Here is a 26,330-nt window from a genome sequence, read left to right on the forward strand (position 1 = left end):
ATGAGTTTGAAGTCGTTTTTTCGGATGAGTAACCGAGTGTTCCAGCGAAAAGACAAGTTGAATTTCACATTGAGTTGGTTCCGGGGGCTACCCCCATTGCTAAAACTCCTTATCGTTTAGCGCCGACGGAAATGCAAGAGTTGTTAAATCAAACCCAAGAGTTGCTTAAAAAGGGTTTTATTCGACCGAGTGCTTCGCCATGGGGCGCTCCGATTTTATTCGTGAAGAAGAAGGATGGTAGTATGCGGATGTGCATTGATTATCGTGAGTTGAACAAAGTGACAATCAAGAATCGTTATCCATTGCCTCGGATTGACGATTTGTTTGATCAACTCCAAGGCGCGACTTACTTTTCTAAAATCGACCTACGGTCCAGCTATCACCAAATGCGAGTCCGTGAGGAAGATATTGAGAAAACGGCTTTTTGAACGCGTTATGGGCATTTTGAGCTTATGGTAATGCCTTTTGGTCTTACGAATGCACCGGCGGCATTCATGGATCTTATGAACCGAGTGTGCCAACCTATGTTGGACAAGTCGGTAATTGTGTTCATTGACGACATACTTGTTTATTCGAGGAGTATGAAGGAACATGAACATCATTTGCGGAGTGTGCTAAAGACGTTGCGGAAGGAGAAGTTGTATGCTAAATTCTCCAAATGTGAATTTTGGCTAAGGGTAGTTCAATTCCTTGGTCATATTGTGAACAAAGACAGTATTCAAGTAGATCCGGGGAAGATAGAGACGGTGAAGAGTTAGGGTCGACCGACTACGCCTACGGAAATCCGAAGTTTTCTCGGATTGGCCGGTTATTATCGTCGGTTTATCCAAGACTTTTCTAAGATCGCTTCTTCATTGACGAAATTGACGAGGAAGAACGCGAGATTTAATTGGGAAAACGAGCAAGAAATTGCATTTCAATTGTTAAAAGAGAAATTGTGTCAAGCTCCGGTGTTAGTGTTGCCGGAAGGTGTGGAAGACATGACGGTTTATTGTGATGCTTCTCTACATGGGCTCGGGTGTGTTCTAATGCAAAGGGGTAAAGTCATCGCTTACGCCTCTCAACAATTAAAGGAACACGAAAAGAGATACCCGACTCATGATCTTGAATTGGCGGCGATGGTTCATGCGTTGAAAATTTGGCGCCATTACTTGTATGGTGTCAAGTGTACGATTTATTCGGATCATAAGAGTTTGAAACATCTCTTTAACCAACGAGATTTGAATTATCACCAACGTAGGTGTATGGATGTGGTAAAAGATTATGATTGTGAAATACTTTATCATCCTGGCAAGGCGAATGTGGTCGCGGATGCGTTAAGTCGAAAGAGTCATCACCCGGCGTTACGATTGGGATTGTTACGTATGATTATTACTAACGATTTTCTTGTAAAGCTTGGCGAGACTCAAATCGAAGCTTTTGTTAACAATAAGCATGAGGAACGAATCGTGGGACAAACGGAGTTTATTACCTTAGGGCCACATGGTTTGTTATCTTTTCAAGGAAGGGTGTGGGTTCCTAAAATGGTTGATCATCGACGAGTGCTACTTGATGAAGCACATAAGTCAAAGTATTCTATTCATCCGGGCGCGACAAAAATGTATCTTGATTTGAGGAAAGAGTATTGGTGGCCGGGCATGAAACGTGATGTTGTTAAGTATGTTGAACAATGCGTCATGTGTTTGCAAGTGAAAGCCGAGCAACAAAAGCCGTATGAAAGTTACAACCATTAGAAATCCCAAAGTGGAAATGGGAGTACATTACCATGGATTTCATTACAAAATTACCAAAGACGGCGAGAACCCAATTTGACTCGATTTGGGTAATAGTTGATCGATTGACGAAGAGTGCCTTGTTTCTTTCCATTTGGGAAGCGATATCGTCGGAGACCTTGGGTAAGTTATTTATCAAGGAGGTGTTAGCGAGACACGGGGTTCCTATATCTATTATTTCGGATCGAGATACTCGTTTCACATCTCGGTTTTGGGAAAAGTTTCATGAAGATATGGGCACACAAATGAAATTGAGCACGGCGTATCATCCTCAAACTGACGGTCAAACCGAACGTACGAATCAAACTTTGGAGGATATGTTACGGGCGTGTATTATTGATTTCGATGGTAGTTGGGATGAGCACTTACCTTTGGTGGAATTCTCGTACAATAATAGTTATCATACTAGTATCGGGATGCCACCTTACGAGATGCCCTATGGGCGGAAGTGTCGAACTCCGATTTGTTGGGGTGAAGTGGGACAAAAGGAAATCGGGAGTACCGATTTGGTTTTAGAGACGAATAGCAAGATTGATATGATTCAAACTCATTTGAAAAAGGCCCAAGATAGACAAAAATTTTATGCCGATAAGCGAAGACGATAAATTGAGTTCCAAGGAGGTGACATGGTGATGCTTAAAGTTTCGCCATGGAAAGGTGTTATTCGGTTTCGAAAACGGGGAAAGTTAGCTCCTCGGTTTATTGGGCCATTCAAGATTTTAGCTCGTGTTGGAGAAGTCGCGTATCGTTTGGAATTACCCGAAGAGCTTGCGGGGATCCATAATACATTTCATGTTTCCCATCTTCATAAGTATCTTGCGGATGATTCATCTTGGGTACCTTTAGACGAGATTGAGCTAAACAATAAGTTAGAGTATATTGAGGAGCCGATTGCTATACTCGATGAGAAGGTCAAAAAGTTGAGAAATAAAGAGGTGAGAACTTTTAAAGTTCAATGGCGTCATAGTAAAGGTTCTGAGTTTACTTGGGAGCCCGAAGAGTTCGTATTGGTTTACCTTCCCTCTTGTCATGCGGCTTGGATCGCGAGGACGCGCTCCGATTCAAGTGGGGGAGAGTTATAAGACCCTAATATTTATTGTACAGAGATGTAAATAGGGTACATGAAGTGTGTGTAACCTTGTGTATTTAAACAGAAGTCAGAGAGTGATCTGGGCAAGGTGCACTCAGCGCACACCTAATGGTGCGCGTGGCGCACTATTCACTGTAGCCGGGTTCTGCTTGTTTTAATCAGATATTTTGATGGGCTTTTTGGAAATTTTACTTGGAGACGAGTTAAAGGCTACCAGATCAGTTTGGGGAGAGTCATAACTCCATTATCAACAACCTTATCCTTTTCCACTTCAATTTTAGAGAGAGAGTGAGATTCTTGTGTGAAAAAGTTCAAGCAAGGGAATAAGGAGCTAGTTTTGGGTCTTAGCTCGAGTTATAAAGTTGTTCATCTCCTCTCTAGCTACGTTTTGGTTGTAGTGGTATGTTCTAACTTTGATTTCCTTACTTTGATTTTGTGTAAGGGTTAGGGTTTGGGTAAATGAAGAACACAAAACCCATATTTGTTGATCTTGGGTGTTCTTGGGTAAGATTGAGTCATGAGGACTCAAGAATGACTAACCTAGGGTTTCAAAGTGTTAATTGGTGGTCATGAGCCTTAATTGGTTAGTTAATTACTAGCACACCTAGTTATTTAGCAAATGGGTGTGTTGGTTTTAAAATGGTCAAAATGTTAATGATTGACCTAGTTGGGAAATATGGGTATGAAATACCCTTATTGTGTATTAGTTAGTGTTGTGGGATCTTAATCACTACCTTTGAGTGATTTATGATGGTCTTGACCTTAATGGAATGGTTTTGGCGATAATGGGGCATGTAATGCATTTAAGTCATTTGATAATGCTAAAAACGAACATATATTTCATAGCATTATCCCTCAATAAAGACAAGTTTTTAGTTGCAATTGTTCTATTTACAAGTGATATTCGTTTAAATAAAAAAAGGTGAAGACTAAAGACAGATTCAACGAATTGAAGACGTAAACGACCAAAAAGCTCAAAAGTACAAAGTACAATCAAAGTGGTTCAAATTATTGATGAGAAACGTCTCAAAATTACAAAAGTACAAGACGCGAAACGCAAAGTACAAGATATTAAATTGTACGCAAGGACGTTCGAAAATCCGGAACCGGGACCAAAGTCAACTTTCAACGCTCGACGCAACGGACTAAAAATTGCAAGTCAACTATGCACATGAATATAATATAATATATAATTAAATCTTAAAATTATATATATATTATAATTATATTATTATATAAAACCGTCGGCAGGAAGCAAACAACAATATGTGAGCTGGAATCCCAGGCCATGCGATCGCATGGCCAGGAAGAAGAAAATCCATGCGATCGCATGGCACACTTTTTCAGCTCAGGTCCTATAAATTTCGCAGTTTTTGATCAAATGTATACATCTTTTTCTCTTCTTACTCTCATGTAGTATATATATATATATATATATATATATATATATATATATATATATATATATATATATATATATATATATATATATATTATAATTTTAATTTTAATTTTAATAATAAGGGTATGTTAGCGAATGTTGTAAGGGTATAAGTCAAAATTTTGTCCTTGTAACGCTACGCTATTATTAATCATTGTAAGTTATATTCAACCTTTTTAAATTAATGTCTCGTAGCTAAGTTATTATTATGCTTATTTAAGCCGAAGTAATCTTGATGTTAGGCTAAAATATTAAAATTGGGTAATTGGGCTTTGTACCATAATTGGGGTTTGGACAAAAGAACGACACTTGTGGAAATTAGACTATGGGTTATTAATGGGCTTTATATTTGTTTAATTAAATGATAGTTTGTTAATTTAATATAAAGATTTACAATTGGACGTACCTATAAATAACCATATACACTTGATCGGACACGATGGGCAGGATATTTATAAGTACTAATAATCGTTCATTTAACCGGATACGGGAATGGATTAATAGTCAATGGACTCATTAAAACAGGGGTGAATTATGTACAAGGACACTTGGCGTAATTGTTAACAAAGTATTAAAACCTTGGGTTACACGCAGTCGATATCCTGGTGTAATTATTAAACAAAGTATTAAGACCTTGTTACAGTTTAAATCCCCAATTAGGTGGAATATTTGACTTCGGATATAAGGATAATTTGACGAGGACACTTGCACTTTATATTTATGACTGATGGACTGTTATGGACAAAAACCAGACGGACATATTGAATAATCCAGGACAAAGGACAATTAACCCATGGGAATAAACTAAAATCAACACGTCAAACATCATGATTACGGAAGTTTAAATAAGCATAATTTCTTTATTTCATATTTAATTGCACTTTTAATTATCGCACTTTAATTTATTGTCATTTTAATTTTCGTACTTTTTAATTATCGCAATTTTATTTATCGTCATTTTATTTATCGCAATTTCATTTATCGCAATTTCATTATCGTTATTTACTTTACACTTAAAATTAAGTTATATTTATTTTTAATATTTTACATTAGGTTTTAACTGCGACTTAAGTTCTAAAATCGACAAACCGGTCATTAAACGGTAAAAATCCCCCTTTTATAATAATAATTTTACTTACATATATATTTGTATTTTTACAATTATAGGTTAAAACTAATATAGCGTTGAACTAGTTTATAAGATCCTTGTGGAACGAACTGGACTTAACAAAAACTACACTACTGTACGATTAGGTACACTGCCTATAAGTGTTGTAGCAAGGTTTAGGTATATCCACTCTATAAATAAATAAATAACTTGTGTAAAATTGTATCGTATTTAATAGTATTTCCTTGTAAAAATTAATACTATTTTGTATACACCTCTACGCACATCAAGTATTTTTGGCGCCGCTACCGGGGAACTTGCTTAAACGCAGGAAGTGAAACGCTATATATATATAAAAAAAAAAATTTTTAATTTACTTTTGTAACAATACGTTTTAATTTTAAAAAAAATAATACAAAAATATATATATTTTTAAGAATTGTTCAAAATATATAAATTATAATGTATTTTTATTTTTAGTTTGCAAAAATATAAGTTTTTATTTCATTTATATAAATATTTTATATAATTATTAAAACAGAAAAAATATATATATATATAAAAGTATACGGGCCACTACACTGTAGCAGCCCAACTTCTGGCCTGCTATCTTAAGCCATGCGACCGCATGATATTACAACGGTCAGCTCATGCGATCGCATGAGCTGATTTGACACGCCTGGTACCTGGTACGACAAGTTTAGGGTTAGATTAATTTAATTATTATTATTAATTAATAATCCTAATTAGGTTTAGTATATTTTAATATTTAGTTTAGTTTTATTTAATTTATAATATTTAGTTATAATTAGTTTTAATAATTACTAAATTAATACTTTTATAAAATAAATAATATAAAAATAATATTTTTATAAAAATTAGTAATTTTATCAATTTTTGACTCTTTTTATAAATTGTATATTTTTATTATTTAGTACGTAATTTGTATTTTTATCGCTCGTAATTAGTTTTAAGTTATAGTTTTTGCCATAGTTATTTATATTTCTAGATTTTTAGGATTTGCCGTAAAATCCCTTAAGTGCTTTTTCTTTAGACTAAGATTTAGGTGCTTTAAAATTTTGCGACGCCGTTTTATAAATTTTAGTACTTTTTAAGTTATTGCCGTTTTGGATATAGAATTCCTTTTAAGCTTTAATACTTTTAGACGCAACTTTTAATTCTTAGTTTTTAGACTTTTAAGTTTCGACGCGCTACGTTCTTATTATTTTTCGACGCCTTATTTTTCGACCTTTTATTTTTCGACGTTTTTCGACGCACTCTTTTTCTTTCTTATTTCTCGCCGCTCTAGTTTTTAGGACATAGAATTTTCTATTTCTTCTCTAAAATTTCTTTAAATTTCAACGAAAAATTATTTTAAGTGGTTAAACTGATAGACATCCTAAATTTTCTGGTTCGTAGTAATAGTTGGATTTGTTAGTGGCTGAGTTGTGAGCTTTCGATTTAAAGGGTTCTGGCTCCCTGCTGCATCTATTGGCTATTCGAAACGTGGGCAAAATTAAAAAAGTCTATTAATTTGATAACTTATATAATTTTTATTTTTAAAACTAATAGGATATTCAGTGAATGCACCGAGCAAAACGTTCACCACTTTTTATACGTTCACCACCTGTAACTCGATCAAGACATCTAGCCAATATTGTCGCCGTTGATTTTTCTTTAGAATCGTCATCAAGATGACCAAGTACTCCAATTCAAATTTTCGATAATCTATTTTTTGAACCCGACCTCACAATTGAGAATCCGGAGGATATTCAGGGACAATTCAGAGATCCTGAACCATTAATCTTTCCTCCGGAACCACCAATCATTCAAACAGAGATTGTCGAGGAACAACCCATTAAATCAGAATCCTTTAGTGATTCAGATTCAACAAATTCAATCATGGAAAATCTGGAACCTCTAAGTATGAAAGACCGAATGAGAGCTAAACGCACTGGCCAAGGTCACGCAATTACTCAACCAGACATTAATGCGCCAGATTATGAAATCAAAGGACAAATCCTACACATGGTAACTAATCAATGCCAATTTAGTGGTGCGCCGAAGGAAGATCCAAATGAACATCTTCGTACCTTTAATAGGATCTGTACTCTATTTAAAATAAGAGAAGTGGAGGATGAACAGATATATCTCATGTTATTTCCCTGGACTTTAAAGGAGGAAGCCAAAGATTGGTTAGAATCGTTACCTGAAGGGGCGATTGATACATGGGATATTTTAGTTGAAAAATTTCTTAAATAATTCTTTCCGGCATCTAAAGCCGTAAGACTTCAAGGAGAAATTGTTACGTTCACACAAAAGCCAAATGAAACTTTATATGAGGCGTGGACAAGATTTGGAAAGTTATTAAGAGGATGTCCGCAACATGGTTTAGACACTTGTCAAATAGTACAAATATTCTACCAAGGATGCGACATCACTACACGAAAAGACATCGATATAGCAGCTGGTGGTTCCATTATGAAGAAAACAGCAACTGACGCTTACAAAATTATTGATAACACTGCTTCTCACTCACATGAGTGGCACCAAGAAAAAGATATCGTTAGATCATATAAAGCGGCTAGAGCCGATTCTAGCCATGACTTTGATTCCATTTCTGCAAAAATAGATGCTGTCGAGAGACGAATGGAAAAGATGACTAAGGATATTCACTCAATAAGAATTAGTTGTGAGCAGTGTGGAGGGCCACATTTAACAAAAGATTGTCTCAGTATTGAACAAACAATGGAACAAAGAGAGAATGTTTCATACATGAACCAAAGGCCTGGAAATAATTATCAGAATAATTATCAACCGCCATGTAACATCCCGCCTTTTTCCGTTTACTTTTCCGTTTAACTATTTAAATTCCGTTATATGTTTATGACATCCCTCGTTAATACGCGTTTTTAAAATAACTCGTTTAGGTAATTCATGCACCCGCAACCGAACTAGAGGGACCATTGTTACCAAGAGAGCAAAGAGGTGACTAGGTCAACTAGTCAACCCTTCACTCTCATCCATTCATTATCTCTTTCATTTTCCCTTTTTCTTTAATACTTCCACAAAATCTCTCAAACACCAATCCAAGAAATCATCATTTAAATCAAATCGAGCAAGCATCAATCAAAACAAATTACATATTTGGAATCCTTGCAACTTCCTCTTCGATTCCATACCAATTTCATTACATTTGGGTAACTTTCTAAAATTACTAGATTTTGTGTTCTTGATGTTTTTAACTTATAAAGTTGTTAATTAGTGTCTATGGCTCAAGTCTAACATGAATATATGATTTATATGTTCGATTTTGTTATTTGAAGTAACTAGCATGAACATAAACTTTGGTGTGTTTGATTTGGTGATTTTGTTGTTTGAATGATGTTAAATGTTATAAATGCATGTATTAAATGTGTTCCTAACATCACTAGCTTCAATTTGATGAGTAGGTTGTTTTAGAAAACTTCATAAACATGATTAGTGATTTTGATGTTGTTGGTTAGGGTTTGATAGAATTGAATGTGAACATTTAATGCAATGAAAGCCATGAATTATGGTTAGTAAGTAGTTAGTTGTATTATATGCTTGATTATCTACAAAACAGCGTGTTTTATGTATGCATTAAATGCCCGAATCATAAATGTGCACTTGTGAAATTTGAAGCATTAAATGTGTGCATTGATTGATCATTTGATTTTGAAAGGTCGATTATTGCAAATAATGTTTTCAGTTGGTGAAATGTGTTTAGTTGTGTTCTTTGTCAAATTAGCTTTCCAACGATATAAAATGCGTGTCGTAAGAGTTTACGGTTTGTGTTTTATGTGAAAATGAAGTTTGAATTGAGACTTGAACAATTGAGACTGACCAGGTACCAGCACTTGTTGATTGCTGCGGCGCGGCAATCCTGGGTCGCGGCGCGACATATAACGTGTCCAGGTTCTGACCTCCTTGGTCAAAATACGAAAAATGTTTGGCACGCTATGGACCTCCGATTCACATGAGACTTGTTCTAACATGCTTATATATGAATAAAAACCTCAGAAAAATAGTTCGGGACCCGACCCGAACGTGTTGACTTTTTCGTTGACTTTGACCGACCAAAGTTTGACTTTTTGTCAAACTTAACCAAATGATTATGCAATCTTTCTAACATGATCCTATACTTGTATCTTGCATGAAACTTGACAATTTGATTCACATGCTACATAATCGAGTCGTATTGAGCCATAGGACTAATTGAACATCTTTGACCAATCGTGACTATCGTTATTGATACAACCTATTTGTTTAGGTCAAGACTAGCATTGTTCTTTGCACGTCACTTGTCGAAGTACTTTTTTACTCTTGCGCTCAAGGTGAGATCATAGTCCCACTTTTTACTCTTTTGAACTTACATTTGGGATGAGAAAACATAAACGTTTCTTTTTACTAAGTGAAAACAAGTACAGGAAAACAAACATTCTACATACGAGTTTGAACAAAAATCCTCAATTCGATTATCCTTAGTTACACTTGCCGGGTGTAAGCGAGAACTTATGTTATATGGCCATATGGGTTTGACAAACCCTCATTCAAACGGTTCGCTACCGTTTATGAATGAAATATATTTTCGAGAAACAGTGTATGTTCTAACACTATTGTGATGGGGTTCTATGGAAGGAATGTTAAGCATTGATAATTGGGTGCTCGTGAAACAAACTTTTGGAATGTATTACTATTATATCAATGTTACAAATCTTGTAGTTCACTTGTACTTAATTACTTAAACCTATGATTTCACCAACGTTTTCGTTGACAGATTTCTATATTTTTCTCAGGTCCTTGAACATTTTGTGATACATGCTTCCGCTCATTACTTTTGATACTTGCTTGGATGTCGAGTATATACATGCATACATGGAGCATCTTTTGGCTACTTTTAAATTGTGTCGCATAGATTTCAATTGTACTTATAACTTTGTAACGTAACTTTTGGATGAACGATTCTTGTAAACTTGGGAACAAATCTTAACTTTTGAAATGAATGCGACATATTTTAGGTCAAACGTCATTTTAAAGACTTATGACCACGTAATGGGACCTAAGTAGCCGGCGCCGTCAATGACGATTTTGTCGGGTCGCTACACGCCAAGACCAATTTACAATCAAAACCGGAATTATAATCGAAATGTTCCATACAATAATCAACAAGGTCCTAGCAATCAACAAGTATCCAACAATACTTACAATCAGCAAAGACCTATTTTTCAAAACAAACCACCACAAACAGATGATAAAAAGCCAAATTTAGAAGATATGATGTCGAAGCTAGTTGAATCTCAAACGCAGTTTTTCACATCTCAGAAACAAACCAATGAACAAAATGCTCAAGCATTTAGAAATCAACAAGCTTCTATTGAAAATTTGGAACAAGAAGTAAGTAACCTAGCAAGGTTGATAGGTGAAAGAAAACCAGGAAGTCTACTTAGCGATACAAATGCTAACCCCCAGAATGAAACAGCTAAAGCCATTACCACAAGAAGTGGTATTACACTTAAACCACCTGAAATACCTGTAATTTCTAATGATTCTATTCCTACTCCACAAGAACCACAATCTGAGCAAGATAAGGAAACAGAACCGGTAGTTGAAAAGGTTAATGAAGATAATAGAATTAAGGCTAAACCTTATGTTAAACCATACCAACCACCACTTCCTTACCCTAGTAAAATGAGAAAAGAGAGACTTGAAGCCGAGCAATCTAAATTCTTGGATATGTTTAAACAAATAAATGTCAACCTTCCTTTCATTGATGTGATTTCAGGAATGCCTAGATATGCTAAATTTCTGAAAGATCTAATCACAAATAGAAAGAAAATGGAAGAACTCTCGGCTGTTACTATGAATGCTAATTGTTCTGCAGTACTGTTGAATAAGATACCAGAAAAATTATCAGATCCAGGAAGTTTCACAATTCCATGTTTTTTGGGTAGTCTTAGTTCAATAGAAGCATTGGCATACTTAGGTGCTAGTATAAATCTAATGCCGTATTCACTATACGCTAAACTAGACCTTGGAGAATTGAAACCAACACGAATAAGCATACAACTAGCCGATCGATCAGTAAAATATCCTAGAGGGATAATGGAAAACATGCTAGTTAAAGTTGGTACTTTAGTATTTCCAGTAGATTTTGTTATTCTGGACATGGAAGAAGATTCTCGAGTTCCTCTCATATTAGGAAAACCATTCTTAAACACGGCTAAAGCAATAATAGACGTGTTCGGTAAGAAACTGACCTTAAGTATATAGGACGAGAGTGTTACCTTTTCAGTTGATAGAGCAATGCAACAACCGCAATCTGCAGATGATACATGTTATTATATTCAAACTATAGATTCACATGCAGAATTGTTAGAAGAATTTCCAGAATTACAAGGAACGGGAGAATGTTCTTTAGGAGAAGGAACTGAACCAATTGATGAAGCTGAAATGTTAGCTACACTTATGGCTAATGGATATGAACCAACAACAGAAGAAATTCAAATGCTAAAAGAGGAAGACAGATATCGATATAAATCATCGATAGAAGAACCACCGACATTAGAGTTAAAGCCACTTTCAAACCATTTGGAATATGCTTATTTACATGGTGAATCTGAATTACCTGTAATAATATCGTCTTCTCTTACTGAAAATGAAAAATCTCAACTCATTTCTGTGCTAAAAGCTTATAAACCAGCTATTGCATGGAAGATTCATGATATTAAAGGAATAAGTCCTTCGTATTGCACACATAAAATTCTTATGAAAGAAGGTCATAAAACGTATGTGCAACTCCAAAGAAGACTAAATCCTAATATGCAAGATGTTGTTAAGAAAGAAATTATTGAACTGCTAGATGCACGTTTAATTTATCCAATCTCTGATAGTCCATGGGTAAGCCCAGTTCAATGCGTACCTAAGAAGGGTGGCATGACTGTCATCACAAATGAGAAAAATGAGCTTATTCCTACTAGGACTGTAACAGGATGGCGTGTTTGTATTGATTATAGAAAATTAAATGACGCCACCAGAAAAGATCACTTTCGCTTACCTTTCATTGATCAAATGTTGAAAAGATTAGCCGGAAATAGTTACTATTGTTTTCTTGATGGTTTTTCTGGATATTTTCAAATTCCAATAGCACCCGAGGACCAAGAGAAAACCACATTCACGTGCCCTTATGGTACTTTTGCTTACAAACGCATGCCATTTGGACTTTGCAATGCCCCTTCAACCTTTCAAAGGTGCATAATGACGATTTTTCATGACATGATAGAAGAATGCATGGAAGTTTTCATGGATGACTTTTCAGTCTTCGGTGATACTTTTGAATCATGTCTAGTTAATCTTGAACGAAACAATCAAATCTAGTACTTAATTGGGAGAAATGCCATTTCATGGTTAGAGAAGGCATCGTTCTTGGTCATAAAATTTCAAAAGAAGGAATTGAAGTGGATAGAGCTAAAGTAGATGTAATTGCTAAACTTCCACATCCCGCCAATGTTAGAGGAGTTAGGAGTTTTCTAGGGCATGCCGGTTTCGTTTCATAAAAGATTTTCCTAAAATTGCCACAGCTATGAATAAACTCCTAGAAAAGGATGCTCCATTCATCTTTTCAGATGAATGCATCAAATCTTTTAATATTCTTAAAGAGAAACTCACTAATGCGCCGATCATGATAACTCCAAATTGGAATCTACCGTTTGAACTTATGTGTAATGCAAGTGATTTTGCAATGGGAGCCATTTTAGGACAAAAGATTGAAAAATGATTTCAACCTATTTATTACGCTAGTAAGACATTACAAGGAGCACAAACAAATTACACAACTACTGAAAAAGAACTCCTTGCTATTGTCTTTGCTTTTGACAAATTTCGTTCATATCTCGTTCTAGCTAAAACGGTTTTCTATACCGACCATTCTGCTCTTAGATACCTATTTTCAAAACAAGATGCTATACCACGATTAATCCATTGGATCATACTCTTACAAGAGTTCGATATTGAGATCCGAGATAAAAAGGGAGCAGAAAATCTCGCCGCTGATCATCTTTCTCGTATTGAAAATTCCGATTTAGAAGTTCTAAATGAATCGGTCATACAAGATAACTTTCCTGATGAATATCTATTGAAGATAGATTATAGTGAAATTTCATGGTTTGCAGACTATGCAAACTACTTAGTATGTGGATACCTTGAAAAAGGGTTGTCATACCAAAAACGAAATAAATTCTTTAGAAATATAAAACACTATTTCTGGGAAGATCCACATTTGTTTAAAAGTTGTCCTGATGGAATAATACGCCGATGTGTATTCGAGGATGAAGCTAGTCAAATCTTAAACCATTGTCACACAGGACCAACAGGAGGGCATTATGGGCCTCAACTTACAGCAAGAAAAGTTTATGATGCTGGATTCTATTGGCCTACAATTTTTAAAGAAGCACACATTCTTTGCAAATTCTGTGATGCATGTCAAAGGGCCGAAAAAATAAGTCAACGTGATGAAATGCCACAAAATGTCATTCAAGTATGTGAAGTATTTGACATTTGGGGTATTGACTTTATGGGTCCATTTCCAAAATCTCATAATAATCTCTACATTTTCGTTGCCATTGATTATGTATCTAAATGGGCGGAAGCACAAGCTCTCCCAACTAACGATGCACGAGTTGTAGTCAACTTTTTAAAACGTCATTTTGCAAGGTTCGGAGCACCGAAAGCTTTAATAAGTGATCGGGGTACTAATTTTTGTAATAATCAACTTGAGAAAGTTCTCAAAAGATATGGAGTAACTCATAAAATCTCAACCGCTTATCATCCACAAACAAGTGGACAAGTTGAAAATACCAACCGAGCTTTAAAACGTATTCTAGAGAAAACCGTAGGATCAAATCCGAAGGAATGGTCCATGAAATTGGAGGATGCACTCTGGGCTTTTAGAACATCCTACAAAACTCCAATTGGAACCACACCTTTTAGACTCGTTTACGGAAAAACATGTCACCTTCCAGTAGAAATTGAACACAAAGCATTTTGGGCTTTGAAGACATGTAATCTTGATTTACATGAAGCTGGACGTCTACGGTTAAGCCAACTAAATGAATTAGAAGAATTAAGACATGAAGCATACGAAAATTCGTTAATCTATAAGGAAAAAACGAAGAAATGACATGATAAAAGAAATCAGAAGTTCAAAAGAATTTAAAGAAGGAGACAGAGTTCTTCTTTTCAATTCACGATTCAAGCTATTTCTTGGAAAATTGAAATCAAGATGGTCTGGACCATTCATAGTCAAAAGAGTTTTCTCGTACGGAACAGTAGAATTAATAAATTCAAATGGGATTGAATTTAAAGTTAATGGTCACAGAGTTAAACATTACATAGATAATCCAATGGAAGTTGAAGATGAAGTTAATCACAATTTCGACACCACAGCTAACTAAGTGTGGGAAGGTTCGAATCTTTTTAGGGTAATATATATTTCTGTTAGAGTTAGATATTCTGTTTTCGTGTAGTTCTCGAGAATGGAATCCGAATGGTCTTTCCCTAGCAGACCCTAAAGAACTAGTCTTCTCCCCTCATTCTGAATTTTTATTTTTTTTAGGTTTTACGAGATGAAGAATTCCTTTGATCTGAACCATGGTCTAATGCTACATGCTATGATTACTAAACGTAATAATGACACACTTCCGAGTGAACTGGTATCATTCATAAGAGAAAAAATGGACGGAGTAAGAAAAGAATTCAGAAAAGATCATCATAAGATACATTTTGGTAAAGGAAAATTAAAATCCGCAACAAAAAGAAGAGTACAACACCTTGAAAGATGTTATAAATGCGGAAAATGGTTACACGAAGGTAAATGTTCAAATAATCAAACATATTCAAATACCGAATTTGTTACTATATGCAGAGAAGGACCGTTTATATGTTTAGAAGAAAAGATATTAAAGATTTGAGGTTATGCTTACGTAGCTATGGAGAACCAAATCACACGACTCTCATATGAGTCGGCTAAAGCAGGTCTCTGAGAATTCTTTCTTATAGATAAGTATGTACAGTTTTTATTTTTTATTTATTGCTTTTAACCTTTTGATAATAAATGCTGAATCGTTCGCTATAAAGTATTAAATTGGTATTCAATAAAATTAGGTATGCGTAACCGAAATTATTGATATCATACAAAAATTTATTACATCACTGCGAAATTTACCGTTTATTCTTAAGGTATAAATATCTTTAATCAATCAAACAAAAATATTTCAAAAATTCATCAGGAGTAAAACTAGGTTATGGAACTGAAATTACTTTACCGAAAAGAGGGGCGTATATTTTTGATAATATTTGATTGATTAAAGTGGGATAAAAGACCAAAAAGATTTTTAATTTTTAATTTTTACCTTGTTTTTAAAATTAATATATACATATTAAATTAATATTGTAAACTTTTTAAAATCAATATATTTAAGTTTGTAAATATTTGAAAATTTAATATTTTTAATATAAGTTTGTATGTATAAAAATGATATTTATATGAATTTTTAATTTTATGCATTTTAAATTTAAGTTTGGTGTGAATTTAAAAACAAAATTTACTTTATTTCGTTAAGTTAAAAATATGATTTTTAAAATTCGTCGTGAGTTGAAAACTAGGTCGTTGAACCGAAATTGCTTTACCCGAGGGAGGGACGAGAACTTTTATTATCATTATTTTTAATCTTATTGAATTAAAGTATGCCAAAAACATTAAAAATTCTAAAAATCTTTACTTTTAAAACCGCGCTTAAAACGTGACAAATTTTTAAAATTTTGTCGAGGGACGGACTAGGACAATGATCCGAAACGCCCTCACTCCTAAAAAGAAACAAATTTTTTAATAAATTTATTAATCTATATTTTAAAAGTATAAGGTTTTTATATAAAAAAAATAATTTGTTGTACTAATATTTCATATTTGATTTGAAAGTGGGATGTTAAGTCCCATTTCAAATTACCATGCATGTTTATATTTGTATGTATGTATATTGTCAATTGTATACAACAGGGTAAAACAGCGCATTTTCAAAGACTGGCATTAAGTTCAGCAAAAGCAACTAATTTTGACGACAAAACGAAAAATAATGTGATGTAACAACAAGACGGAATGAACAAATGATGTGCACCATTTATCATTCAGCAAACAAACGCCAATATGTTTGGAAACTTTGGTAAAATTTAATCACTTTTCTACGCTGATCACCCTCAATAATTTAAATTGTTACTGATTTCTTGCAAATGAGGGCATTGCAAGATCTTAAGTGTGGGAAGGGGTTAAATTCTTTCGGATTTTTAAAAATTTTAACTTATACACTTGGTTACTATTAAAAATACTAGTAACGCAGTAGTTGTATTAGAATCTAGTGCTCTCTGATAATAAAGAACAGCCCTAGTCTTATATACTGACTACCCAATTCTAGTAAAATTTTTCAAAATTTTCAATTAAATGAACTCAAAATCATGTTTATACATATTTATGAACGATAAAACTAGGTGTTAATACCAAAATTATTGTTACCTCGAAAAGGACATAAATTGAGAAACAACCCAAAATGTTAGAATTCATTTAAAAATGGAATAGAGGACAATAAAAAGGCAAAGAAAGGAAAATAAAAGCCAAGTGTGGGAAAAATTTACCAAGTTATTTAAAACATATGTCACATATTTTTGTACAAATAATTGAAGATACTTTTGTTTTGGACAATTTTATCAGTTTTACCCAATTTCTTATAATATATTTGAAAGAAAAGATGGATCTACACGATGAATCAATTCCATCATTAAAAAGAAGTAAAGGCTTCCGAAAAAGACACGCACTTCTTGATTTAGGTCATGAAGTTGTCGTCCAGACCAGCTGTAGGTTGACGAAAAATCTAGAAAAGTCATCTCTAAAATCAACAGGAAATCCACGGACCTCAGCATCAAACAGGGTCACCAAGTGGTCAGACTTATCCTAACCATGAGAGGATCTGTCTCGTAAAATAGGGAGGGCGCCGTGCAAATTAGCTTGATAAGACTAATGAATCAGACCCCCAGAAAGGATAATCTCCTTAAAGATTAAAAATCAGCATTTAAGCCTGATATTACTCAATCCTTGAGATTGACTTTTAAAGATTGAGAATTCAAACGAATGGAATTCGATGATATCTAAACTCGAGCTTGAATGAGAAAATATTTTGATCAAATTACAAACCGATTTGTTTTCTGAAAACCCTATTTTCAATGCGTTCATTACCATTGAACGTAAAATCCTAGGAATTCACCTGGAATTCATTAGGTCACCTGAACCAAATCGGGTGTCAACCGTAAGAACGGTGGTTGCATAGCATGGTCGAAGACAGGACCTTGTGCCAGACCAAAAAACTATAAGGGTGAGCTTTACTATTGCTCCTACAAAGGATAGTAATTGCATCCGACACGATGTAGACCATAATTAAAAGCATGTCATGGGACATTGCCTTAACAGTTGCTTGTTCAACGCTTTCCTTTACAACCGGACGGTAGTTTACCGAAAGGTAAAATACGGAGCAAGTATACTGGATGTGTTGCTTTTCCAATACAAGGTTAGCAAGTGGGTGACACAAAACCATAAGTTTTGAGCTAAAATTTTCAAATCTGAAACCCACAAAACCCACAAAAACATTTTGCAAACACCAGTGAAGGGTTATTTCGGAAAACTTATCTAGGGTAAAAGCTAGATTGAATTTACAAAAGATCAAATGTTTTCATAAAGATCCAATTTCCTAAAGGATCTAAATTTTCATAGTCATGTGGGACTGTAAACCACAACGTTACTATCATTGTTTATACCGCCGTATAGAAATCACTGATGTACAAAGTGTGAAGAATAAAGAAGTGATTCTAGTATTTTTATTTCAAGACTATATTGCTTGAGGACAAGCAACACTCAAGTGTGAGAATATTTGATAATGCTAAAAACGAACATATATTTCATAGCATTATCCCTCAAGAAAGACAAGCTTTTAGTTGCAATTGTTCAATTTACAAGTGATATTCGTTTAAATAATAAAAGGTGAAGACAAAAGACAGATTCGACGAATTGAAGACGCAAACGACCAAAAAGCTCAAAAGTACAAGGTACAATCAAAGTGGTTCAAATTATTGATGAGAAACGTCTCAAAATTACAAAAGTACAAGACGCGAAACGCAAAGTACAAGATATTAAATTGTACGCAAGGACGTTCGAAAATTCGAAACCGGGACCAAAGTCAACTTTCAACGCTCGACGCAACGGACTAAAAATTACAAGTCAACTATGCACATGAATATAATATAATATATAATTAATTCTTAAAATTATATATATATTATATTATTATATAAAACCGTCGGCAAGAAGCAAACAACAATATGTGAGCTGGAATCCCGGGCCATGCGATCGCATGGCCAGGAAGAAGAAAATCCATGCGATCGCATGGCACACTTTTTCAGCTCAGGTCCTATAAATTTCGCAGTTTTTTATCAAATGTATACATCTTTTGCTCTTCTTACTCTCACGTAGTATATATATATATATATATATATATATATATTATAATTTTAATTTTAATTTTAATTTTAATTTTAATTTTAATTTTGATTTTATTAATAAGGGTATGTTAGCGAATGTTGTAAGGGTATAAGTCGAAATTCTGTCCGTGTAACGCTACGCTATTATTAATCATTGTAAGTTATGTTCAACCTTTTTAAATTAATGTCTCGTAGCTAAGTTATTATTATGCTTATTTAAGCCGAAGTAATCATGATGTTGGGCTAAAATATTAAAATTGGGTAATTGGGCTTTGTACCATAATTGGGGTTTGGACAAAAGAACGACACTTGTGGAAATTAGACTATGGGTTATTAATGGGCTTTATATTTGTTTAATTAAATGATAGTTTGTTAATATAATATAAAGATTTACAATTGGACGTACCTATAAATAACCATATACACTCGATCGGACACGATGGGCGGGATATTTATAAGTACTAATAATCGTTCATTTAACCGGATACGGGAATGGATTAATAGTCAATGGACTCATTAAAACAGGGGTGAATTATGTACAAGGACACTTGGCGTAATTGTTAACAAAGTATTAAAACCTTGGGTTACACGCAGTCGATATCCTGGTGTAATTATTAAATAAAGTATTAAGACCTTGTTACAGTTTAAATCCCCAATTAGTTGGAATATTTGACTTCGGATATAAGGATAATTTGACGAGGACACTCGCACTTTATATTTATGACTGATGGACTGTTATGGACAAAAACCAGACAGACATATTGAATAATCCAGGACAAAGGACAATTAACCCATGGGAATAAACTAAAATCAACACGTCAAACATCATGATTACGGAAGTTTAAATAAGCATAATTCCTTTATTTCATATTTAATTGCACTTTTAATTATCGCACTTTAATTTATTGTCATTTTAATTTTCGTACTTTTTAATTATCGCAATTTTATTTATTGTCATTTTATTTATCGCAATTTCATTTATCGCAATTTCATTATCGTTATTTACTTTACACTTAAAATTAAGTTATATTTATTTTTAATATTTTACATTAGGTTTTAACTGCGACTTAAGTTCTAAAATCGACAAACCGGTCATTAAACGGTAAAAATCCCCTTTTTATAATAATAATATTACTTATATATATATATATATATATATATATATATATATATATATATATATATATATATATATATATATATATATATATATATATTTGTATTTTTACAATTATAGGTTAAAACTAATATAGCGTTGAACTAGTTTATAAGATCCCTGTGGAACGAACCGGACTTACTAAAAACTATACTACTGTACGATTAGGTACACTGCCTATAAGTGTTGTAGCAAGGTTTAGGTATATCCACTCTATAAATAAATAAATAATTTGTGTAAAATTGTATCGTATTTAATAGTATTTCCTTGTAAAAATTAATACTATTTTGTATACACCTCTACGCACATCATCATTAAATGCACATAAGTGAATTTTTGGTATTTAATCCGACTAGTTTGTGTGTTGATTGAGTACTTATTGTATTAGGTACTTTGCCTTGAAGCTTACGGAAGTATAAAACATTCACCGAAGCGTTAAGGTGAGTGGAATGATTATATGCGTATGTATATAATGTATGTATTTGTATGCTATGGTATGAACCAAAGAGCCGGTAGTGTCATAGTATGTGCGATTGTGCTATGATGTGAACCAAAGAGCCGGTAGCGTCATAGTACGTGTGTTGTAGTGTGAACCAAAGAGCCGGTATCACTACGACACGAGTTGTTAGAGTGTGAACCAAAGAGCCGGTAGCACTTTAACGCGAGTATGACTCGAGTTGTGATGTGAACCAAAGAGCCGGTAGCATCATAACCGATGCGTATGGTGTGAACCAAAGAGCCGGTAGCACCATGACGCGAGGATGGTTAACCATGGTTGTGTATTGTTTTGTAGCATATTGTATTATGTCGATTATATGTTATTGATTACGCTAGTTGCGATTTGTTGGAGATTATTAGCTTTGTACATGAGATGGTATGCCAATTGTATTGCTAGCGTGTATGCGGTATATGTGTAAGTGATTGCAAGTAGGTATATTATATATATATGGGTATAATTATTGCATTCACTAAGCTTTGCTTACCCTCTCGTTGTTTATCTTTTTATAGGCTCCGGCGGAGACAAGGGTAAGGGCATTCGTATGGATTAGAGATCCCGCTTTGTTTGTAGGGGACGCTTTTGGATGTTATAGCTTTTGGAGTTTGACCGAGATTTGGGCAGTTTAACCCCCAAACACCATGCGCATATTGTCGTTTGGAATTTAAACTCTTATGGTCGAACTTATATGTTTTGAACGAAACTCGTAAAACGGTCGATGTGGGTCATGTTTAGTAAAACGCATTTAATGATTGAATCGTATGAGTTTTTCATATTAGAACATGTTGTGAAAAGCGTTTCGTCTAAAAATGTCGGGAAGTGGGTGATCTTTTTACAGAAAATGGAAAAAGTGGACAGCGGGCTGCCAGGCCCTGTGCGCGCCGCGCACAGGTGGGGCTGTGCGCCGCGCACCCCATCTGGACAGCCCTGTTCAATTTTTTTTTATTCCGCGTTTTTGGTTGGTTAACGGGTTGGGTTGTTACAGGGAGACTTCTTTGGTTTGCAGGCCTCGGGATAGGTGTTTTGGGTTGTCGGGTGAATATTTTGGTTGTGCGGTTATTGATGAGCGACGGGGTGCAGGGTCGGATGCGCGACTAGGTTTATATGTATGTGCCAGGCTTATGTTAGTTGGTTTGTTGTTTTTTTTTAAACTTAATTTCACTTGCAATCTCAATAATGTTCGCTTTGTTTCATGTAAGACGCAGAGAGCGACTGTCAATAAGTTTTTGTCGTTTTGTGACCAAGTACTTCCACAACAGATCTGTATGATCTGCTCAAGTATTACCATTATTTTCGCATAAAATAAAAAAAATAAAAAAAATAAATTAAAAATAAAATCATAATTCTTAGCAACATATGCGATCTTGTTACGATTATATTTAGTACTCCATCTGTCCCATAATAAGTGTCATGTTTTGATTTTTTTCACAGTCCATTTTATTATACTTTGACTTCAAAATATCTTTATTTGTGATATATAATAGTTGATAAAACTCGTACCAATAAAAAGTATATTTAAAACCCAATCTATTCATATATTTTTCAACCAAAGAGCTAATGGATTAGCGGTATCGAGTTCACCCTTACAGCCTTGAGGTTGAGGGTTCGAGTTCTGCTTGGGACATTTCGTGGTGTATATATTCGTGTTAGATTTAGGTGGGTATGTGAGTTTTTCTTTAAAAAAAAATAAAAACTATTTTTCATCAAATATTATATAATACAAACAGATATATTTAAAGTCAATGTTAAAAAAATGAACTTAAATAAGTTAAACATCACATTTATTATGGTACAGATGGAATAGTTTTTCTCTCTATATATATAGTTAGTAATTTAGTACTCTCTATTCCATATTAATTGTTCACAAACAAAAAATACACAGTTTAAAGAAATGTCATAAAGGTAATGTACTTTTTGTTTACTTTTCAATTTTACCCTTACAATTTTTTTTCTCCTTTAATCATATCCACAAGGGTATAATAGAACTTAAGCTTCTTATTGTTTTCTATTTATGAAAGTTGACAATTAATTTACGACATTCTAAAATGAAATATTAGACAATAAATTATGAATGGAGGAAGTATTTCAATTATATGCATAATTATTTTAATAATAGAATTGAAACTTGTCGTTAAATTGCACAAAAATATTATATATAGCAGTTATATTTTATTTTAAAGTAACGATTATTAAATTTACAACACTTTTATTCACATTAAAGTGCCATTAGAAAAATAAAAATACTAATGATAGTCTTTAGAAAAAAAATGTGCTTAAAATTATTGTACTTTTTGTAAGTTGTGGGTAGTTATTTGTAGAGAGTGGTTAGTTATGTCAAATGTACAACCAAACCAAAATATTCACGATTGTATTTCTTAAACACCCCTAATTGTCATTAGTAGGGGTGTAAATGAGCCGAGCTACTCGCGAGCTACTCAAACTCGACTCGTTAAAAATTCGATTCGAGCCGAGCCTAAACGGACTCGAGCCCGAGCTTGAACAAATTTTGAAGCTCGTTTAGTAAACAATCTCGAGCTCGAGCTTCATATCTCGAGCTCGAACAAGCTCGCGAACCTAAACGAGCTTTTTATTCATATACAATAAATTACTATTTTATAAAAATATAACCTATGATATAATTACATACGGAGTAATAATTATTATACTTTTTGTATAGTTAAAATATTAATAAAACATATTACGTAATAAACGAGTTGAGCTCGAGCTTATATATATATTTTTTTTGAACGGCAAGCTTGCATCAGTCCGGACCGAAGCCTAGTCATCATTTGCAGATACACACGCGTTCGGGCAGGAAACCCGAACCATATTACAGGGATCCGAACCTTAAACCATCCCGAGGGGCAGGCGGGTCGGATCTGGGTCCTGAATAGGTCGGTAAAACCTTCCCAGGGGCAACCCGACTTATGGTAAGTAAGCCTACCACGGGTATTTTTAAAGAGTGGGATTCGAACTTGAATTCACTGCTACCCCTTGCCCTGGCCCCACCGAAGTGAAACCAAGGATACCACTCAGCCACCGCTGGAATATATTAGACTCAGCTTATATAATATCAAAAGAGCTGAGCTCGAGCTTAAGATATTAGACTCAAGCTCGAGCTTTATGAATTTTAAATGAGCCAAGCTCGAGTCTAGTCGAGTTCGGGGCTCGGCTCGACTCGTTTAAACCCCCCCTAGTCATTAGCATATAATTATTAAAATTTAAATTGCATTTTAGCAGTTAAAATTAGGAGTTAATGAAAACGATTAACAGAGAACCACTAATGAAACTTCCAACACATTTTGCTATAAAACTGACGACCAAAAATTGGCGGCACCAAAATAGCTACTCACTAATCGCCTCATTTGGCGCCATTTCTTACTCTAAGATTTCCTCAATCCAACAACAAAATTTATCAACACCACCACACAATCACATCCCTATCTACTGGCTTTCTTTTTTACAAATATGAACCCACCAGATCCTACTACTACTACTACTATTACTACTACTACATTTTCACTACTATGTGAAGAAGACGATTCATCTTTAAATGAAATCAAATTCAAAGTTTCAGCACAACATAAATCTGAAGACGATCAGTATATCCAATCTTTGATCCAAAAAGAATCCAATTCAAGCGATTATTGTCATGGCCCTGTTTGCGATGATTACAATTATAAAAAGTGGTTTAAGTGTGCTCGATTAGATGCCGTTAATTGGATTTTCAGTGTATGTATTGTATAAATATATGATATATGATGTTTATGGGTGTTTTAAAAATGATTGATTTTTGATAATTTGATGCAGACTAGGGAAATTTTGGGATTTCATTTCCGTACAGCTTATCTTTCTTTGACATACTTTGACCGATTCAATTCAAAGAGACCTATGGATGTAAGCTTTTGTGTGTTTGACAGTTTTTAATTACTGTTGACTTTTAGGGTCAAACTTGCTTTTACCAAATTCATGATCTGTGATTATTCAGTTACTACTATACGGTTACTGTAATCTATGTTGTTTGATGTACAAGACATTATTTTTTCCCCCAAAGGTTAAAATGATGTCTATAAATTATGAAGTTGAAAGTAGTTTGTTTGACTTGAAAGTTAAAGTATCAGATTTTGTTAATGGTAATGAATTGATTATCTTTGTAGAATGGGAAAGAATGGGCTATTCAATTGTTGAGCATTGCATGCTTATCTTTGGCTGCAAAAATGGAGGAACAAATTGTGCCACCATTGTCATATTTTCAATCACAACAAGATTACACCTTTGAAAATAGTGTAATTCAAAGAATGGAATTAATGGTTTTGACTACATTAGAATGGAGAATGTGTTGCATCACTCCATTTGATTACATTCACCACTTTTTGTCTTTGATATGTGATGAATATGATGAATGTAATGAGTTTTTAGTATCCAAAGCTATTGGACTAATTCTTGATTTCTCCAAAGGTATGATAATTAATAAAGTTCCAATCTTTATGCTTTATTTGATTTGGGATTCTTTTAAAGTTTTGAAAATGTTAATAAATTTGACTTGTTTCAACTTTTTCAGAGGTTAATTTGATGGATCATAGGCCATCCGTCATTGCAGCAGCGGCGGTTTTATTAGCTTGTGATGATCAATTAAAAAGAAACACATTGGAATTCAAGATTGGTGTTGTGTCATCACATCATTCTATTGAAAAAGCAAGTGTTTTTTTATATTATCAGAATTTGTTTTCTTGGCTTAATATTGACATTTTGCTGATTGTTTTTCAAGCAGGAATGTATATATAATTGTTACAATCTTTTGAAGGAGTTTGAGACAAAAAAGAATAACACCCCTGATTCGATTACTTATGGTTTATCGAGAAATCATTGGAGCCATTCGTCCAATATTGGCACTAAAAGGAAGCTTACATATGACGGATTTGAACAAAATAGCCCGATTCAGAAGATTAGTAGGAAATTGTAGTAGTGTAGCGTTACGTTTAAATGGTACTGATTCGTTGATTGGATTTGATTGGGTGATCTTGACCTAACAAGATTGAGTTTTGAGAATACTAATCTACCAACATATGGTATGATTAAACATGTATTAAAAAGGATTTAGATATTAAATTTGGTAATCTTGTGCGGGTATCAACTAGTGAAGGGTTTGGGTATATTTACTAAAGGAGGATGAATGGCAAAGTTTAGCAAACAGTGAAAAGTGGCCAAAGAGTTGTCAATTAAATTAAAGATTGTTAATTGTGGAGTATTTTTTACTTTTTGGTGAATTCAATTGTCATTTTCAATGCCCTTTTAAGCTTTAGATCTGGATAAAGATTGTACTAGTTTTTGTATATATTTTCATTGTGAAGCTTTTATTTATTGAAAATGAGGCCTTTTTGGATTCTGACTTCCAAAAGGCTGAAAGCCACGAGGAGGAAGTTTTTGTGAATTTGGGGCAATGGTGACTCATTATTTCTTTAAATTGATACAGTGTGAAATAATTATTTGCATTTGTTGGGTGGACAAGAATTTTTCAAATAATAGAGTGGGAAATAAAAAAGTGATATAGGTTTGGTTTTGTTTGAAATTTGAGTCTGTCTCTTTATGGTATGTGATATGTCCCTCTTACTATTGGAAATAGGTAACATTGGTGTTTAATATTTTTTAAATAAAAGTTGTGAGTTTTTCT

The 26,330-nt window shown here is 33.9% G+C and overlaps 1 protein-coding gene across 1 annotated transcript; it reads left to right on the plus strand.

Annotated features, from left to right (window-relative positions):
* Positions 1 to 24,057: 24,057 nt before the first annotated feature.
* LOC139865003 (cyclin-D5-1-like) lies at positions 24,058 to 25,823 on the plus strand. The gene is made up of 5 exons (XM_071853555.1): positions 24,058 to 24,391; positions 24,470 to 24,556; positions 24,817 to 25,117; positions 25,221 to 25,354; positions 25,431 to 25,823. The coding sequence occupies exons 1-5, from the start codon at positions 24,128 to 24,130 to the stop codon at positions 25,620 to 25,622; spliced, it is 978 nt and encodes a 325-aa protein (XP_071709656.1). The 5' UTR covers positions 24,058 to 24,127; the 3' UTR covers positions 25,623 to 25,823.
* The last annotated feature ends 507 nt before the right edge of the window (positions 25,824 to 26,330 follow it).

Source organism: Rutidosis leptorrhynchoides, chromosome 8 (assembly GCF_046630445.1).
Source record: "Rutidosis leptorrhynchoides isolate AG116_Rl617_1_P2 chromosome 8, CSIRO_AGI_Rlap_v1, whole genome shotgun sequence".
Taxonomy (NCBI): domain Eukaryota; kingdom Viridiplantae; phylum Streptophyta; class Magnoliopsida; order Asterales; family Asteraceae; genus Rutidosis; species Rutidosis leptorrhynchoides.

Coding starts and splice junctions, on each gene's coding strand:
- LOC139865003 (XM_071853555.1), top strand. CDS start 24,128: ATGAACCCACCAGATCCTACTACTACTACTACTATTACTACTACTACA. Junction 24,392..24,469: donor CCGTTAATTGGATTTTCAGT/GTATGTATTGTA, acceptor AATTTGATGCAG/ACTAGGGAAATTTTGGGATT. Junction 25,355..25,430: donor CACATCATTCTATTGAAAAA/GCAAGTGTTTTT, acceptor TTTTTCAAGCAG/GAATGTATATATAATTGTTA.